The sequence below is a fragment of the Myxine glutinosa genome, chromosome 8 (assembly GCF_964187855.1).
Source record: "Myxine glutinosa chromosome 8, kmMyxGlut1.1, whole genome shotgun sequence".
NCBI classification, from domain to species: Eukaryota; Metazoa; Chordata; class Myxini; order Myxiniformes; family Myxinidae; genus Myxine; species Myxine glutinosa.
The window spans coordinates 49,786,923-49,807,820 of NC_136268.1; the positions used below are offsets into that span (position 1 = coordinate 49,786,923).

At 45.2% G+C, this 20,898-nt stretch overlaps 1 protein-coding gene across 3 annotated transcripts in view; it reads left to right on the top strand.

Moving 5' to 3' along the window:
• The window catches only part of PCID2 (PCI domain containing 2), a 56,141-nt gene that overhangs the window by 16,201 nt on the left and 19,042 nt on the right, over positions 1-20,898 (top strand). For all 3 annotated transcript variants that reach the window (XM_078783261.1, XM_068124438.2, XM_068124439.2), the window contains 3 exons: positions 13,292-13,346; positions 14,438-14,541; positions 17,330-17,405. In XM_078783261.1, coding sequence (XP_078639387.1) covers positions 13,292-13,346; positions 14,438-14,541; positions 17,330-17,405 — 235 coding nt within the window. The remainder of the gene's footprint in view (positions 1-13,291; positions 13,347-14,437; positions 14,542-17,329; positions 17,406-20,898) is intronic.

Sequence of the window (20,898 nt, forward strand, 5' to 3'; positions counted from 1 at the left end):
AGACTTCCAGGAAAGAAGTTGGAATTTCAAACAAGGTGGATCTGGGGTGAATTAGTGGGGGTAGAAAAGATCAAGGTTTTGGATGGGGGAAGATAAGAGATGGTGGTGAACAGCTGTTTTGAAGACCTGGAGGGAGAAGTGTGCAGCAGAGCATTGTGCAGCAAAGCAAACCCTTTGGGTTTTAAAGACCTGGAGGGAGGAATGGGATTGAAGGGAGTGTGGAAGTTTGTTCCAGAGGTGGGAGAAAAGAGGAATGAGAGTGAAGGTGAGCAGAGAGTTGATTTTGGCAGTTTCACCAGAAGAGGGTTGCAGGCAGATCTTGTGCGACCTGAAGGAATATTTGGGGGACAGAGCACAGACAGAGCTGGGGGAGCTAGGCCGGAGAGGGGTCAGTAGAAGACAGGAAGACCACCAACCTGCCTGCAGTGAGAGAGAGAAAGGCCCTCAGAGTCAGCTTCATTGCGGGAGATTCCAATGATTCTGAAAGCTTTGGTTTCAACAGCGTGAAGCTGAGCTATGTGTGAGGCAGGAGCACCAGCCCAGAGGGGAGAGCAGTATTCCATCAAGGTGTGGATGAAAGCCTTGCATGTGGTGAGGAGCTCAGGTGTGTCAAGGATGGACTTCTGATGACTGAGGATGCCCAGTCGGCGACTGGCTTTGGAGGCCAGCTTTGAAATGTGGTTTTCCCAGGAAAGATCATGGCAGATAGTGAGACCCAAAAGCTTGAGTGACAGAACTTCTTGGAGAGGATTGTTGAGAAAGTAGATGGGCACGTTGTCCAGACGGTCTTGTCGGAGAGATAAAGTGAGAGTGTGAGATTTGTCAGGATTGAAAGACATGTTCCACTTGTTTGACCAATTTATGATTTTTTCCAGGTCTGCAGTAAGCGATTAGGCTGCTGCCTGTCGATCTGAGAGATTAGGTATGGAGCGGCAGAGAGTGGATTCATCAGCATAGACATAGAGAGGATTTTCCAGAGAGTCGGAGAGATCATTGATGAAGACCAGGAAAAGCACAGGGCCCAGAACACTGCCTTGGGGACTCCAGCCAGAACAGGAAGGGGAGATGAGAGGAATCCATTCAGGGCCATAGGTTGACTGCGACTGGTGAGCACGTCCGCAAGCCATAAGAGGAGAGTTTGGTGAGCAGGGCGGGGTGCCAGACCGTATCGAAGGCATGAGATATAATAATAATAATAATTCATTTATTTTGTATAGCGCTTTTCATGAAGCCCAAAGGCGCTTTGACAGAGTGCAAAACATAATGCATAACAAAACATGAAAACAACAATTGCAAAAAGACAAGAATCAATAGGGAAAGATTTAAAGCAAAAGGAGGGAGAAGGAGAAGTGATAGTCAGGGGTTAAATGCTGTGGGTTGAATGTTGAATGCAGTGCTGAACAGGTGGGTCTTGAGTGATGTTTTGAATGTGGTGAGTGAGGAGGAGTCTCTGATGGTGTGAGGTAGTGAGTTCCAGAGGGTGGGAGCAGCGATGGAGAAGGCCCTGTCCCCCCAGGATCTGAATTTGGTCCAGATGGGGGGGGGGGGGTCAGGAGGTTGGTACCAGCAGAGCGGAGGTTGCGGGTGGGAGTGTGTCTGGAGAGGAGGTCAGCCAGGTAGGATGGGGCCAGGTTATGGAGGGCTTTGTAGGTCAAGGGGAGGATTTTGTACTGGATTCTCTGGGAGATGGGGACCCAGTGAAGCTTGTAAAGGACGGGGGTGATGTGGTCACGGGTCCGGGAATGGGTGAGTAGACGGGCAGCGGAGTTCTGAATGTATTGGAGTTTATTGGTGATTGTTGAGGGTGAACCATAGAGGAGGCTATTGCAGTAGTCCAGACGGGAGGTGATGAAGGCGTGGATGAGGGTTTCTGCAGCCGTGGAGGAGAGGGATGAGCGGAGACGGGCGATGTTTTTCAGGTGAAAGAAGGTTGGCTTTGTGATCTGTTTAGTGTATTTGTCGAAGGAGAGGGTTTGGTCAAAGATGACGCCAAGATTCCGGATGAGAGGGGAGGTGGATACTGGGACACCGTCGATGTAGAGGGCAAAGTTATGGGTGGATTTTGTGAGCGTTTTTGGGCCAATGATGATTATTTCAGATTTATCACAGTTAAGTTTGAGGAAGTTGATTTGAAGCCAGGATTTTATTTCAGAGATGCAGTTTGTCAGGATAGAGTGGGTGTCGGTGGAGACGGACTTGGTGGAGATGAAAAGCTGGATGTCATCGGCGAAGCAGTGGAATTGGAGACCATGACGGCGGATTAAGTGACCGAGGGGGGACAGGTAAAGGATGAAGAGGAGGGGGCCAAGAACTGAACCTTGGGGGAGGGGAGCAGTGGGGGATTTGCAGTTATTGATGGAGATGAACTGGCGTCTGTCAGAGAGGTATGATTTAATCCAAGAGAGGGCAGTGCCGGTAACGTTAAAGGTGGATTCAAGTCGGGTGAGGAGGATGGTGTGATCGATGGTGTCAAAGGCAGCGCTGAGGTCGAGGAGGACGAGAATGTTGAGGTTGCCAGCGTCAGAGGAGAGGAGAAGGTCGTTGGTGATTTTGAGGAGAGCAGTTTCAGTACTGTGGTTGGAGCGGAATCCGGATTGGAATGTTTCATACAGGTTATTGGCAGAGAGGTGATGTTTGAGTTGAGCGGCTACAGCGCGTTCCAAAACTTTTGACAGAAAGGGTAGGTTGGAGATGGGTCTGAAGTTATTTAGGGTGTCAGGGTTTAGACCAGGTTTTTTTAGAATGGGGGTAACAGCAGCAGTTTTGAGGGATGGTGGGACGATGCCTGTAGACAGGGAGGAGTTTATTGTTGCAATGATAAGTGGAGAGAGAGCAGGGAGGGAGGCCTTGACAAAGCTGGAGGGGATGGGGTCAAGAGTGCAGGTGGCAGTTTTCATTCCTATGAGGAGTTCAGAGAGGTCAGTAGGGGAGACCGGGGAGAATTTAGACAGGGGAAGGCAGGATAAGGGGGGGAAGGTGGTTGGAGGGGGAGCGGGTGCGGCGGTGGTCAAGCTGTTGTAGATGTTGTCAATTTTGCGTTGGAAGAAAGAAAGGAAGGAGATGCAGTTGTCTACTGTGAATGACTGGGTGGTGGTGTCCAGGGGGCGGAGGAGTTTGTTTATTGTCGAGAAGAGTGCTTTTGGGTTTCCGGAGCCAGAGTGGATAATTTGAGAGTAGTAGGCAGAGCGGGCGTGGGAGAGGGCATCTTTGTAGTGTTGTAGGTGGTCCTTGTAGGCTTGGGAGTGAACTGTGAGACATGTTTTATTGCGGAGTCTTTCAAGTTGGCGAGCACGAGTTTTCATCAGGCGGAGTTCAGGGGTAAACCAGGGAGCAGAATGGGTGAAAGAAACTGTTTTGGTTTTTACAGGCGCAAGCTGGTCAAGGCAGGAGGAGAGAGTGTGGTTGTAGTAGTCAGTGAGGTCGGAAGGGGTGTGGAGGTCAATGAAGGGAGAAGTGGACATTTTTTCAGAGAGGGTGGATGAGAATGAGGTAGGTGAAAGAGCGTTTAGCTTACGGAAGTTGATAGTGCGATAATGTCTTGGTGTTGGGGTGGGGATGTTGATGGTCATTGTGATGGCTAAGTGGTCAGAGAGGGTGAGGTCGGAGCCAGAGAGATGGTGCAAAATTAATCCAGTGGAGCAGACAAGGTCCAAAATGTGACCACGGATATGCATAGGAAAGTTGACATGTTGAGTGAGGTTAAAGCAGGTGAGTAAATCGGTGAAGTCAGTGGTTATTGTGGAGTCAGTGGAGTCCATGTGGATATTGAAATCACCAAGGAGGAGGATTGAGGGGGAGAGGGAACATAGCTGGGTCAGAAAGTAGGAGAAGTCAGACAGGAATGATGGGTGTGGTTTGGGAGGGCGGTAGACGACAGCCATGACTGACTGCGTGCGACCAGAGAGTTTAAAAGCCAGGTGTTCAAAGGATGAGGATGAGGCGATGGGGATGAGGCTGGTCCTGATGTCTTGACGGTGGATAACGGCAATTCCACCACCTCGGCCCTCCGAGCGTGGTTTATTGACGTAGGAATATCCATTGGGTGTGGTGAGGTTGAGCGTGTCGTAGTCCAGTGGTTGTTGCCAGGTTTCGGTGAGACAGAGAAAGTCCAGTTTGTTATCCAGGATGTAGTCGTTGAGGATGAGGCATTTGTTGTTGAGGGACCGGGTGTTGAACAGGGTGAGCTTGATGTTGTTTTGAACAGCGGGGATGAATTCAGGTGATTTAGCCAGGGTTCGCAGGCAGGAGGTGCGAATTTGTGCGTTGCCGTGACTAGGTGCGCTGGGACGATGAGTGGGAGTGCGCTGAGCCGACCAGAGGACGGGGATGGAGTGACCTGATTGTACATATACAAACTTACGACCGGAGCCACGGTGAATATGTCAAGGGAGACATCTCTGATTTCCTGTTTGGCATTGAGGACCTCCATCCATTGTTGAGACAGCAGAAGCAGCATGTCCAGAGTAGAGTGACCTGGTCTGAAACCAAATTGATGATCACAGATCAAGCCATTGGAGAAGAGGAAGGATTTTATATCCGAAGCAATGATGGATTCCATGACTTTGCCTATGATTCGGAGCAGGCTTATTGGTCTGTAGTTGCAAGGATCTGTTTTTTGCAGATCATTTTTGATTGTTGTGGGTGATTCCAAAAATGTTGAGCTCTTTAGATTCCACAGAATCCAAGAGACACATATGTAGTGCTGGGGCACCAGACCGTAGGGGAGAGCATTTGATCCACCACGCGCATGGTAACCCGGGTTACGCCGTGACGCCGCCATATTGATTAACCCGGGTTACCTCGTGAGATATTTGCAATTCTCAAATCAGGGCCATTTAACAGTAACCCCTTCTCCCGTGAAGGCTAAAATGACCTGGAACATCCACACTGGGCATGCAGTTCTTCAATAAAGTTTGTTTAGATGTGATACCAAATTCAACAATTAAAATAAACCGGGAAAATAATGCCAATACTGGCGATCCAATAGGTTGCGTACACGACTGTACCAGCGATAGACCTAGTTCTGCTGTGTATTGCATGGAAACGTGCTTGTTCTTGCCAAAAAGTATGGGTACACAAAGGATTTTCCTATCACGCGAACCTGGGTTCGTGGGTTACACTCCCCCTAAAATAAATTAATTAATTATGTAAAATGGTTAAAAAATCACGGGGCAACCCGGGTCACCGCGTGGTGGATCATTTCTCCATTGAGCTATGGACAAAGGCCATTGTATGTTGTGATTAGCTCTGATTTTTCCAAGGAAAGACTTGGATCATCCGGGGATGCAGTCTATGGCTGGCTTTGGAGGCCAGCTTTGTATGTGTTTGGCCCAGCAGAGGTCATGGCTGATGGTGAGGCCTAGAGGTTAAAGGGACTAAATCTCTGTGATGTACAGCTGCAGTCTGCCGAGCCATGGGATGGGGTACTGTGTGACATAATGTGGAGTTGTCCGCAAAATGGAAGGGGTTTTCAGAGCACTGGAGAGGTCATTTATATTGACTAGGGCATTGCCCGTACGTGGGTGCCCGTTCCTTGCCAAAAAAAAAAAAAAACGCTACCCGTACGCTCTACCCCGCCCGTACGCCCGTAAACAAAAAAAACAACGCTCTTCGCTTCCGCCCTTCGCTCTGACTGAATTGGGAGAAATAATGCGCATAAGAAATCGAATTACGTACCGTAATGGCGGTCAGCTCGTAACGCGCTCAGCTCCGCTCGTCTCACATCGGCCACGCCTACGCAACAAAGCGTTCTGTGATTGGCTGCCGGAAAGCGTGCTGCCGGACAGTCTTCACTGTCCGGAAGTTCGCAAATCGCAGTTACGATGAATCGTTTTAATTTAATCGCATTTTGAATTCGTTTTAAAACATAGTTTAACGGCAACATAGTTTTCCAACGTGAAATAAATGAATACGCTGTCAAATGTGCCGTCCGAGGCAGAGTCTGATCGCCACGTTCGGCACACGTGATAGCTCGCTGCTCTCTGATTGGTTGAATCGTTTTTTGGACATAGCTCGGTAAGTAATTGTCCGATTAATATGAAACCTTGAAAAGGCACATCCTCGGGTCCCCAGCAATATATCTGGCAAGTTAAAAGTATATCGGACCCGTGGTTGTCGAGAAACAGCGGTCACAGACACACAGACACACAGACACACAGACACACAGACACACAGACACACAGAGATTACTGGAATTATAGATAGATGAGTAACAAGACTGAGCCTGACACACTGCCTTTGGGACCTCCAGCCTCCACTCTAGGAGGAGAAAGCTCCATTGACAGCAATATGTTGATAAATATGAGTGGAGAAAGTTAGAAATCTAGGAATGAAAGTGGTCTTGCATGCCACAAAGAGAGAGTTTTGCAAACAAAGCAGGATGCCAGACTCTTGAATGCCTGAGATATGTCCAGAGAGACTGTCCTGACTGATATTTAGGGCCTCCAACCATTGTTGAGACAGGAGCAGCAGCATCTCCGGAGTTGTGACCGGAACTGGATCCAAACTGATGGTCAGAGATCAGGCTGTTTGAAAACAAGAAAGACATGACATCAACAGTAATGTTTGACTAGGCCTGGCACACAACAGACGCACACGGTAGGGTATAAAGACAGGGGAAGAGGGAAAAAGAAATACGAATGATGCACTGAACTGTGTAACTTCTCACAACATGGTGCAGCTCACGGTGGTCCCAATGTATTCACTGCAAGAACTGAGCTCTCGTTTGCGATAATGAGTTTGCTACAGGAAACGGGATGAATACTTGCTGGTGATGACATTTTCCGCACCCCACGACTCAACTGCTGCAGCATTGAGCGAAAGACCCTTCCCCCTCACTGTGACAACGAGCTGCTCTTTTCTTTCGCTGTTGTGCTGATCTGCTTTCTTATCTGACGTTCTGAGAAACCCTTATTCACACCTGCATCTAATCAACTTGCATCATACTATTAAAGGGTAGGGGAGACTGATATCTGAGAGCCCTAATCTAGGTTGGACACATGCGAACCAACCAATCGGTGCTTGACTCTCCGAGTGATGTCATGCAAGCTGCTTTGTGCATGATGACGTTGTTATTCGTTGGATTTTGAGACACGAGTGATGCTTCAAAGGGTGGTAATTGGAGGAAAATAAAGCACATTTAATTGCTATGGATTAAAGGAGGATGTTGGGCTATCTCTGGCGATGCTAATTGGGGTATTTCATGGGACAGCTCATTTGAACACACAAACTCAAACAGAGCTTGCTGATCCAATTAAATGATCCCGACTTAATAATAATTACTAATTAATAATAATTACTTAATAAGCCATTCTTTGCTAACGAGATTGTCATCTGGCAATAAATAATCCGTTTGTGATTCCAAAAAGGGGTGGTTCGGGGAATTCCTGACACTTGATTCACTACAGTGTGTCTACTGCACACGATGCATCCATGAGCTTGGATTACGATCTGTTGTTGAAAGTAATTCGCAGTTTTGTTGTTGAGAGTAATTTGAACATGAACGCAGTTTCTAAACTCTTGTGACCATTCACCGCTCTGTTCATCTTTGGAGTTTAAATTTCCAGCAGGGCTCGGGGTCCAGCTTCTTTTTTCCAGCAGCCCCCCCTCCCCCCACCCCTTGTTGGTCAGGATTTGTTAGCATTTGTTAGCTGCAGCATTTGTTAGTGTGTCACAGGGGTTCATGGTCACCATTCCAGTTGAGCGGGTGTGTGTGAGGGTGCAAACATTTAAAACAAGAAAGAGCAATCAGAGATTGCAGACCCTCGCCAGGATGTGTCTTTCGTGGTTTTTAAGGCTTTTGTGTTGAAACAAATATGGCGGCCGAACCACGTGACCAATGATGTCATTTTATTTTTTTTCTCCACCAATTTATCATCTTGGCAGATGACGCTCAAGAAATTTCATCTTGATCGGATGAAGTTTTGTACTTGTCGAATTATGACATCATAATGGAGGCACCTATGACATAATCATTAACATATTTCATTCCCCATGGAGAGTTCTTTACAATTCCCCATGAAGAGTTCTAAAAAATTCTGTAGGTGGAGGTGCACCTGTGGTGAAAATTTCCTGTCAATCGGACCAACGGTTGCAGAGAAAATTATACTTATTCTGTGTGGACAAACAAACAGACACAGATGAAAAATCACTCATAGAGCAACACTTGGCAAAAGAGAACAAAGTGGAATGGCACTCAGTAGAACATCCTTTTGACCTCAAAAATAATTAGTGGTTGAATTCAGTGACGTGATATGCAAATCGTCTTCAAATTTTAAGTTACGGTAATCGGATGAAAATTTTCAATTTTAGAAATTTGGCCTATATTGACCTCAAAAATACTCAAAAATACATAATTATGTTTGAGGTGGTTGAATTCAGCAAGCTGATATGAGATTAGTATTCAAATTTCAAGTCAATCAGATGAAAATTGAGGATTTTAGGAATTGTAAAAGGTTGTTGACCTTTGGCCATGTTGATCTTTTGTCCTACAATGACCTCAAAAATAGTGGGTAGTTGAATTCAGTTCGCTGATATGAAAATCATATTCAAATTTCAAGTCAATCGGATGAAAATTGTCGATTTTAGAGATTTGAAAAGGTTATTGACCTTTGGCCTATGTTGACCATTTGGCCTACTTTGACCTCAAAAATAGATGGTGTTGAATTTCATTCACTGATATGAAAATTATATTTAAATTTGAAGTCAATCCGATGAAAATTGAGGATTTTAGGAATTTTTAAAGGTTGTTGACCTTTGGCATATGTTGACCTTTTGGCCTATGCTGATCTCAAAAATAGTTGGCAATTGAATTCAGTCAAAGAAGAAAAAAGAAGAACCACCTTTCGAGGCCATTTTTTCCACAGAGCAGGGGTTGGCCTTTTTCGGGCACCGTGGTCCCCTTTTTGAAGCGATGTTTAACGGCCGGATGCCCTTCCTGCCGCCAACCTTGTTAGTCGCCTCTTGCAACACACAGGGAATTACCAGTGAACTGGTACTCGATTTGCCGACCTCGGAAGGATGACAGGCTGAGTCAACCCTCCTGGCGTTAATTCAGCGATGACCGGGATTCGAACCCAGGATCCTCGGATCCCAAGCCGGCACCCTAACCGCTAAGCCAACACCAGGCTCTGTTGAATTTTCATATCAGCTGACAAGTTGAATTCAGTCAACTGATATGAAAATCCTAATCAAATTTCAAGTCAATCGGATGAAAATTGAGGATTTTAGAAATCTGGAAAAAGCGGTGACCACCCATTGTGATCTTCTCCCTCTAATTGTTTAATTCAACGATTTGTCCCACTTCATCCTTCAAGCAACTCACCCCCATCACACCTCTCTTTCGCTATCTGCTTTGCAATCCTGAATACCGCTCTCTGACCGTGTTCCGAATCCAAGCATTCTCCGATCATTTTCCTACATGCCTCCTGTGCCTTTGCTACCTCTTTCTTTGCAGCCTTCTTGGCTGCCTTATAACTTTCATGCTCTGCTTTTTCTGCCCCCGTACCCTTCGCCTTCTGCCACTCCTTGAACTTCTTCCTCTTCTCGTCAATCCTCTTTCCAACTTCATCATCCCACCACCATGTTTCCGAGTGCCTTGGTGGTCCTTTTGTCCATCCACTTACCTCACCCACGGCTCCCAACAGACTATCTTTCATTGACATCCAACCACTTTCAATCAAGGGGTTTCCGCGCCCCCACACGATCAGGGGGCTCCAGGAGTTCCTGGGCATGGTGAACTTTTACCACCGTTTCCTATGTTGACCTCAGAATAGTTGGTGGTTGAATTCAGTTAGCTGATATGCAAAGCCTATTCACATTTCAAGTCAATCGGATGAAAATTGAGGATTTTATAAATCTGAAGAAAAGTGTTTGACCTTTGGCCTATGTTGACCTTTTGACCAAAAAATAAATAGGATTCTGTCAGACCACGAACTGTACCATTTGGTGAAGTTTCGTGAAGATCAGTTTAAAATTATGACCTGTAGGCAAGTATAAGTGAACGGACAGACAAACACACACACAAACCGGAGTGATCAACATACTTGTCAAAAAAATGTTTTTTTGCCAAGTAACAAACGGACTCCAATGCAATACCCTCTCCTCTGGCGAGGATAACAACCCCACGGCAGTAAATATACTCTACTTTTATTGGATAAAACCCATTGCAATAGTTCCATTTTGGAACACATCAACCTTTGGTGATTCAGAAGGTTACTTAAATCTTGCTTCTGAAACGAAAATCCTGGAAAATGCGATCGTTGCTTCGATGGTATGGGGAATTTTGTGTAAGCTGGTCGGTGGTTTGATGCTGACCCTGGCTGAGTCATACCAAAGACTTTTAAAATGGTACATGCTGTGTCCTCGCTTGACACCCAGCATTTAAAGGACGCAGCACGGACAAGCATTCATGATTCATGAGGAGGAGGAAATTCCTCCTTGATTGCCCTACTGGGTGCAAAGAGAAAAGTGATGCCATCAATGATGGCATCGCTGGTACCCACGGTGCTCTGGGAAGTGATGTCACTTCCCCCAAGGTCACCTGTTGTTTGAAGTCGAGTCCAATGTGGTCTCATGTATTTGTCTGTATGTGTATGTGACTTGTTTCAGATTTTCTACGAGCTTTAGACCCTGTAAAAAAAGAAGAAAGAATCAGATTGTTTATTCAATTTTTATGCCTCCGCCGACAAAGTCGCCAGAGGCATTATGTTTTCGGGTTTTCCGTACGTCTGTACGGGCTAAACCTCGTTTTTCTCAGCAACCATATGTCCGATTGAGACGAAACTTTCAGGGTAGGAGTGACACCCGTGCAGAATGTTTTTATGATAATTGTGACGTCATAGGTCACGTGGTATAGCAGCCATCTTGTTTTAAAACCAAATAAATAAAAAAATTATTTCTCGGAAGCCGCTGAATGGGAAAATTTGAAACTTGGCACATTTTCATGTACTCCCAGTGGGGAACAAAAGCATGATAATGGTGACATCAGTGAAGTGAAGTGGAGTACAATGCAATGTACTGCGTGGAGCAAGACCCTCAGGGTGAAGTGGACTCCGACGTGGAGTTCACCTAGTGCTGATCGAAGTTCTTCTTCCTCTTCCTTCCGTCCATAAGTGCCAGCTCTTTATTTGAAGTCGCTGACTCAAAGCTGGTGGATGTGGTTTGCTCCCAGACATCGCTAAGTTGAAAATTTTCATTTTTTTGTTGATCTTGTAAACTGGTGTTCTCCAAGAAACTATCAGTGTTCTCCAACTGGCCTCATCCCCCCAAGCCCTCTCCCTCCCACAGATCTCCCGATGTCCCTGCTCTCCATCTTGTTCTCTCGCTCCCTTTATCATGTTTTATGTTTTATGTGTCAGGTTGTCTTTTTGTCCCCCGTCGCACAGCGGAGCGAAAGGGGGACTATGGTTTTCCCCTCCGTCCGTGTGTCCGTCCGTCCATGCGTGCGGGCGTCCGTCCGTCAGTCCGCCGTGCGTGCGTGCGTGCGTAAGCGAAGGACCGCATTCGAATTTGGTGTGTGGGTGCAACCCACGTCAAAATCCAAGATGGCCGCCGCCATGTATGTCTGATGCCATGTATGTCTGAACCTTGTGAGCTGAATATCTTGAAAAATAAGCGAAGTACCAACTTCTAATTTGGTGTGTGGGTGTATCTAGGCATAAGGAAGAACGCTATTGAAAATTGGGTCGCCACGTCAACATCCAAGATGGCCGCCGCCATGTATGTCTGAACCTTGTGAGATGAATATCTTGAAAAATAAGCGAAGTACCAACTTCTAATTTGGTGTGTGGGTGTATCTCGGCATAAGGAAGAACGCTATTGAAAATTGGGTTGCCATGTCAAAATTCAAGATGGCCGCCACCATATATATGTCTGAACCTTGTGAGCGAAATATCTTGAAAAATAAGCGAAGTACCAACTTCTAATCTGGTGTGTGGGTGTATCTAGGCACAAGCAAGAACGCTGTTTAAAATTGGGTCGCCACGTCAACATCCAAGATGGCCGCCGCCATGTATGTCTGAACCTTGTGAGATGAATATCTTGAAAAATAAGCGAAGTACAAACTTCTAATTTGGTGTGTGGGTGTATCTCGGCATAAGGAAGAACGCTATTGAAAATTGGGTCGCCACGTCAAAATCCAAGATGGCCGCCGCCATATATATGTCTGAACCTTGTGAGCGAAATATCTTGAAAAATAAGCGAAGTACCAACTTCTAATCTGGTGTGTGGGTGTATCTAGGCACAAGCAAGAAGGCTGTTTAAAATTGGGTCGCCACGTCAAAATACAAGATGGCCACCACCATATATATGTCTGAACCTTGTGAGCGAAATATCTTGAACAATAAGCGAAGTACCAACTTCTAATCTGATGTGTGGGTGTATCTAGGCACAAGCAAGAACGCTGTTTAAAATTGGGTCGCCACGTCAAAATCCAAGATGGCCGCCGCCATGTATGTCTGAACCTTGTGAGATGAATATCTTGAAAAATAAGCGAAGTACCAACTTCTAATCTGGTGTGTGGGTGTATCTAGGCATAAGGAAGAACGCTATAGAAAATTGGGTCGCCACGTCAAAATCCAAGATGGCCGCCTCCATGTATGTCTGAACCTTGTGAGCGAAATATCATATCATAGCATGTTTTCTGCGTCTTCCACTTTGTTAACTCATATCACTTCCCCGACGGGGGACCGAGGCGTAACGCTTGTTGTGATCAATGTTAGTTAGCTCTTACACGAGCCTCGATCTTGTATACCAAAAAAAAAAAGAGTGGTGTACCAGCCAATTTTTTTAAAATCGAATTCCTTATCCTAAAAATCTGAAGTTGCATGCACATGATCTATGACGCATTTGTATTGAAATATTAAATTTATGACATCATAGGTCACATGGTTTGGCAGCCATATTGGATTGAAGGAAAATATTAAATAATTATTTCTCTGAAACCGCTCACCCTATCGATGTGAAATTTTACAAATATAATCTAACAGCACTGTTGCATATCGTTTGAAAATGATGATGTCATAGATAACGTGGTTTGGCAGCCATCTTTGATAGAAAAATGAACCTTATCTGATCAACCCGAAACTTCACAAATGTGATCCCCTACCCATACATATGCAGAGTGATGGCATCTACCCATTGTGGGACTATGAGGAGGCATATTGGCGACACAGTCGCATTGTTCTAGTTTACAGAGAGCTGGTGTATCTCATGTGGTTTTAGGATTTGTCTTGTCGGTTTTCCTCATCCCATTTGGGGTTTTTGTGAGTGGATTCCATTTTGTGACCTGCAGGGCTCTTCCTATAATGAATGCAGTTACACTTGACCTTCGCATATTTGCAAACTATGTGAGTATACAGTAGAGATGCTTGCAGCCACAGAAATATTACTTGTGCTATGGAGTTGTGGGTATCATGGATTGTTTGATTCGTGTAAATTATTATTTTGTGGTCATGCATGTGTTTTTATAATGGTTTGCATACAATACAGCCCGTTTGCTCTGCCCTTCTCGGGATGTGCTGTCCTCCTGCCCCTTCTCCATGGCCCCCACTAACTCTCTACATGGCCTCCACTCCCCTTATCCTTGTACCCCACTACTCTTATCCTTCCACCCCACTACCTTTATCCTTGCACTCCACGACCAGCCTGGTGTTGGCTTAGCGGTTAGGGTGCCGGCTTGGGATCCTAGAATCCTGGGTTCGAATCCCGGTCGATCGCTAAATTAACACCAGGGGGGTTGACTCAGCCTGTCATCCTTCCGAGTTCGGTAAATTGAGTACCAGCTTGCTGGGATGAATGATCCTGGTGTGTACCCCGGTTTAGAATAGGTACACCGTATCCCTGCACATCGTAAGAGGCGACTAAGGGTTGGCGCTAGGAAGGGCATCCAGCCATAAAAACATTGCCTCAAACAGGGAACCATGATTGTCATGGGGCCCGCAAGGCTAACCCCTGCTCTTGCGGGGAAAATGGCCTTAAAACGATCATTCATTCGTTCATTCAGTCCACGACCCTTATCCTCACAACACACTGCCCTTATCCTCGCACCCCACTACCCTTATCCTTGTCCACCGCTACCTTTGTCCTTGTCCCCCACGACCCTTACCCTTCCTCACTCCTGTGGGTCCTCCCTCTCCAGGCTTCTTATTTTGTGTGTTGTATGCCTAGTTTTACTTGTGGCTTGTATGTCGATTACCTTGAGTGAAATATAAATATTGTGAATTGGTGTTTATGTTTGTTCATCCTTTTTTCCCCATAAAAATGCACATTCAATGGGATTGCATATTTGGAAAATCCAAACCATTTATCTAAAGCGTTAAGCCCGAATATCCATACACACGTGTTTATATGAAACTGAACGTGTGCTTGCGACAATTCCTGGGTAGAAAGGTGCACATAATCACCCTTGATTGGTCGAACCCACGGTTTCTCAACACAGGCAGATCAACAGCTGAGAAAGAAGGGTCGGGGGAAGGCTGGAGATATGCTGGAGAAGGCAGCAGATACTCTTATGAACTGTTTTCGTGTCTGCGCCTGTGACAAGTAAGGAAATTTCCAGATATCTGAGTAACAAGGATGGTTTGAGGATGACTTGGACTTTTTTTGTATTGCAGAGCATGTAAAATGAATAGGTCAATGTGAAAATTTTGCATCATGTTTGCACTGAGCAACTTGTACAATAAGTGACATCGGTGCTGCTCAGTCTTCTGAGTAAAACCAAAATGGCAGCCGGCACGCATTTGTGCTGTGGACTGATGTGTATAAAGTGCCTTCTGAACTGACAGAGGTTGGTGGTGACTAAACCGACACCCCTCACTGGCTTTGCTCGTGGGGAGGGTGACTTTGACACCCTGCCAGGACCAAAAGCAACACGTGACAAAAGGCAGATAAACTCACGTAGTGGGCCAACAGCCATCCAGTAAGGAGAAGGTGTCTCCGAAAAAAGACCCATCTGGTTTGGACCGTTTTATTTATTTTGTTTTTTTGTGTACAAGATCGAGGCTCGTTATTGACCGTGACGTGTTAAGGTAAAGAGTTCCAGAGTTTGGCAGTGGAGGGAAAGAATCAAACATGACTGCCCACTCTTGAGTTGCCAGTGGCCACACAATAATCATGCGATGTAGTGGCTTGTCGAGTATTCCGTGATCTCGCTAATGGCGGAGGTACACAAGCAGCAAGTTCTTGGGAGCAGAAACCGACATAATATCTCTTGAAAATAAAAAGAGGGGCAACTTTGCGACGTAATTCGAGCGGGTCGAGTTTTGAGATCTGATTGGGAGAGTTGATAAGTCAGATGACTTTGGATTCAATTCTGTCTAGTAAGTGGACCTAGAACCTCCCCAGATATGAGAGCAGTACTCTATACAAGGACAAATCAATTCTTTATATAGTTGAAGCAACTTTTGAGAGGAGAAAAATCTTCGACATCTGAACAGGTCTCCTAGTTTCTTCGAGGCAGACTTAGCTATTTGTGTAATGTGTAGATTCCAGGATAAAGTTGATGTTAGGGTAATACCTAGTAACCTAGTTAGGGTAATACTCTGCCATAAAGCCCAGATCGGTGGAGTGTTGCAGTGATGGCTGTCCTTCTGGAAGTTTCTCCCATCTCCACACAGGATCTCTGGAGCTCAGCCAGAGTGACCATCGGGTTCTTGGTCACCTCTCTTACCAAGGCCCTTCTCCCCCGATTGCTCAGTTTGGCCAGGTCTAGGAAGAGTCCTGGTTGTTCCAAACTTCTTCCATTAAAGAACTAGGGTGGCCACTGTGTTCTTGGGGACCTTCAATGCAGCAGAGATTTTTTTTTTGTAGGCTTCCCCAGATCTGTGCCTCGACACAATCCTGTATCTGAGCTTTGCAGGCAGTTCCTTCGACCTCATGGCTTGGTTTTTGCTCTGATATGCATTGTCAGCTGTGAGACCTTATATAGACAGGTGTGTGCCTTTCCAAATCATGTCCAATCAATTGAATTTACCACAGGTGAACTCCAATCAGGGTGTAGAAACATCTCAAAGATGATCAAAAGAAATGGGAGGCACCTGAGCTAAAGTTCAAATGTCATAGCAAAGGATATGAATACTTATGTCAATGTGATATTTCAGTTTTTTCTTTTTAATAAATTTGCAAAACTTTCTAAAATCCTGTTTTCTCTTTGTCATTATGAGGTATTGAGTGTAGATTGATGAGGGAAAAAATGAATTTAAACGATTTCAGCATCAGGCTGCAACATAACAAAATGTGAAAAAAGTGAAGGGGTCTGAATACTTTCTGAATGCAATATATATATATATATATATATATATATATATATATATATATATATATATATATATATATATATATGTATATATATGTATATATATGTATATATATACACAAAGAATTAAGTTAAGCACCCCTACACAAAGAATTAAGTTAAGCACCCCCTAATATATATTCTTTGTGTATATGTATACATTGGCAAATTGCGAAGATGGTCCCTCCAATAGCCAATCTGGATGAATTGGAACGTGCATTACATCGGGAATGGAACAACCTGCCACAGCAACGCATACGACGGCTTACAGGGTCTATGAGACGTAGGGTTGAGTCAGTGATCCGATCACGTGGGTCCTACACACGTTATTGACGCAAAGATCGCTAGAGGTCTTCTCAGAACAATGACTGTACGTTAGAAAACATAAACGTCATCCACACTGTCCGTGATGGACCTATAGCTCCATACTTAAATTGAGGTGAAAATATGCCTAAAATTCCCAAAAAATTTCACCTTAAATTATTCAGAATAAAATATTGAAAACGGCATGATTGTTATGTTTTTATGTGACCATAATATCACTTCTCCAGAAAATATAGCAATATCATGGGTATATTACACTGTTTTGACGACAACAAACTTGTAATGTGCGAGGTTGTAAAAAAACGGGGGGGGTGCTTAACTTAATTCTTTGTGTATATATATATATATATATATATTGTATATATAATATACACACACACACACACACACACACACACACACACACACACACACACACACACACACACACACACACACATCTCTATCTCTCTCTATATATCTCTGTATATTTCTCTCTTTCTCTCTATATATATATTTCTCTCTTTCTCTCTCGATATTTCTCTCCCGATATATCTCTCTCTGTCTCTCTCCATTTTTCTCTCCTTTTGTTTGTTAATTCCCTTGCCAGTTGTGTCCTATTGTTGCCGCGTTACCCCACTTTCAATTTAACCATGCTCTTGTCAGGGGGGTGGGGGAAATACCACGTGGTATTTTCATTTTGAATGAGATTGTATAATCATTGGGTTTTCTCAGCCGTGCAGGGATCGAGGACTCAAAGAAATGGGGTATGCTTTTCCTGGTGAATCAGCTTTTCAAGATATACTTCAAGGTACTGTATTCTAAAAGCATATATTTCTCAAAAAATGGATCATAACTGAAGGATAAACATCAGCCTCAACAACAACAACACAACAGGCATTTTAAGGCCATTTTCCCTGCAAGAGCGGGGGTTAGCCTTGCGGTCCCCTTGACAATCTTCTCCATTTTGCCCTATTTTCTGCATCTCCCCTTGTTAACCCCCTTGCCCGCATTTCTTCTTCGACCATCTTCAGCGAAGTCTTTCTCGGTCTTCCCCGTCCTCTACTTCCTTCTACATTCATTTCCATCACTCTTCTCAACCAGTCACTTTCATCCTTCCTCAACACATGACCAAACCATCTCAAACTGTTTCTCTTCACAGCATCCATCACAGGCTCTATTCCCATCATCTTTCGCAATTCATCATTTGTCTTCCTCTCTCTCAACGATACTCCACACATCCACCGAACCATTCGCATTTCCACCCTTTCCAGCCTTCGTTGCTGCTCTACGTTCATTACCCATGTCTCGCTCCCACAAATCATCACACTTCTCACACATGCAGCATACACCTTTCCCTTCAGCTTCAACGACACTCCCCTCTTCATCAGCATGCCACTCAGTTCCCGAAACTTCTTCCATGCACATCTCACTCGAGCAACCGTTGCCGAGTCTGATCCACCTTCTCCATTCAGCATGTCTCCAAGGTAACAAAATGTTTTCACACCTTCCAGCTTCACGCCGTCTCCAAGATCCAACTCAACATTTCCTCCATCTGCAGCTCCCTCTGTGCACACCTTACACTTGAATGTAGCTGCCACACTGGTTAATGACCCTCTCAAACCACTACATTTTTGATGAACCCACTCAGCGTACATTGTACATTGAATGGAATTCACTCCAACACTCTTCCTACACACAGCACACAGCCACTTCCCAGTTCTTTCCACCTCACCACATGCTTTACCACTTGCCATCACCTTCGTTTTTCCGATATTCACCTTCAGACCTTTTGTCTCCGTACATTCCTTCCACTTGTTCATCTTCTCCTTCAGTCCATCCATACTTTCTGCAATCAACACCAGATCATCTGCAAACAACAACTCCCACGGTAAACCCTCCTTTACGTTCTGAGCCAGCACCTCCATCACAGCTACAAATAGTAGTGGACTTAGTACCGACCCCTGATGCACTCCCACCTTCACCTCAAACTCACCACTGTTCCCGTCCTTCGTCCTTTCAGCTGTGCGTGCTCTTTTGTACATTGCCATCACTACTCTGATCAACCATTCCTCCACTCCTAACTTCCTCAATGCCCATGTCACTACTTCACGTGGAACCCTATCGAATGCTTTCTCCAGATCAACAAACCCAAGAAACAACTTCCTCCTCTTCTCCATGTACTTCTGCAACTGCCTCACAATAAAAAGCGTGTCTGTCGTTCCTCTTCCTGGCATAAATCGAAACTGCATTTTGTCAATCTTCACTTTCTTCCTTATACTCCTCTCCAACACCCTTTTCAATACCTTCATTCCATGCTCCAATAACTTTATCGCTCGATAAGAGCCACAGTCCAGAGGGTCACCTTTCCCCTTGTATAGAGGGACGAGGGTACTCAGTTCCCAATCCACTGGAATGCGGCCTTCTTTCACCACCAGATTGGAGATCTCTGTCATTTTCTTCACACCCCAATTTCCCGCTGCCTTCAACATATCTCCCACAACTCCTGTCGGCCCTACCGCTTTTCTACTCTTCATTGCTTTCATCGCTTCCTCAACTTCCTTCTCGGTTATCTTCTCTGCCGGTCCTAAAACTGGGTTACCCTCTATGTTGCCATCCCATTCATTCTCTGTATTCAACAGCATTTCCATATATCTCTTCCATCTCCCTTTCATTCCATCTGGGGCCACAACGATTTGTCCCACTTCATCCATCAAGCAACTCACCCCCATCACATCACACCTCTCTTTCGCTATCTGCTTTGCAATCCTGAATACCGCTCTCTGACCTTCCTCCAAATCCAAGCGTTCTCCGAACATTTTCCTACATGCCTCCTGCGCCTTTGCTGCCTCTTTCTTTGCATTCGCAATTCTTGGCTGCCTAGTTATAAGGCTGCCTGGTTATCTATATCTATCTATAATTCCAGTAATCTCTGTGTGTGTGTGTGTCTGTGTGTCTGTGTGTTTGTCTGTGACCGCTGTTTCTCGACAACCACGGGTCCGATATACTTGAAACTTGCCAGGTATATTGCTGGGGACCCGAGGATGTGCCTTTTCAAGGTTTCATATTAATCGGAGAAGTAGTTACCGAGCTATGTCCAAAAAACGATTCAACCAATCAGAGAGCAGCGAGCTATCACGTGTGCCGAACGTGCCGAACAGACTCTGCCTCGGACGGCACATTTGAGAGCGTATTCATTTATTTCATTTATTTCACGTTGGCAAACTATGTTGGCGCTATGTTGGCGTTAAACTATGTTTTAAAACTAATTAAAACTAATTTGCGATTCATCGTAACTGCGATATGCGACCTTCCGGACAGTCAAATGAGGACGTCACTTCCGGACTTACGGATAGTCATAGTGACGACGTACTGATGCTGAACGTGGCGAGCAGACGCTGCCTCGGACGGCACATTTGAGAGCGTATTCATTTATTTGACGTTGCAATCTGTGTTGATTGTTGTAAGGTACGATCGATTGTAGTACACGTTTATAATAACTCTGCCGATACAGGCCCGATTAACTGCAGCGCCATCCGAGCTGCGGCGTCGGGACGATACATTCATTGTACGGTCACATCACGCACTTACGGGCACGCCCATGGGCCCATGGGCACGCCCATGCATGCATGGGCGAAGACATTTTTTTTTTTTTTTTTGGCAAGGAACGGGCACCCACGTACGGGCACGTCCTAGTATATAAAACACAGTTTGTGTGTGTGTGTGTGTGTGTGTGTGTGTGTGTGTGTGTGTGTGTGTGTGTGTGTAATGTTACCGGTAGACTCCTAAACGGAGAGGCTCACGTACTTGATATTTGGCACAAACATGGCCATTGACCCTGGGAAGAACATGGACGACCTAAAAATTTATTTCATAATATTTTTAAACCATATTTTTACCTCAGCGCATTTCAGCGAGGCATATTATGACCGGAATGGCAGAGCAGCGCACTGATTCGCTCAGAGCGATCACGTGATGTTCCTTGCCGCCATTAACTCAGTTACGCGTTCGCACGTATTTCAGAGCGAAAAGCGATTCCGTTTTTTCACATTTCAGCGAGGAACATTGCCATTCACACCACATAGGTTTTTTTCCCTTTCATCTTTAGATCCATATTTTTTGCCATAATGTAGTGCATTATGGCTCTCTCGAGCTCGAGTTAGCCAATCACCTGGGAGCATGAGGCCACGTTGGCCACGCCCACGACACGACGCAGAGTTGCAATCGATCGCTCAGAGCGATCACGTGATGTTCCTTGCCGCGCGATTGCGTTTTTCACATTTCAGCGAGGAACATTGCCATTC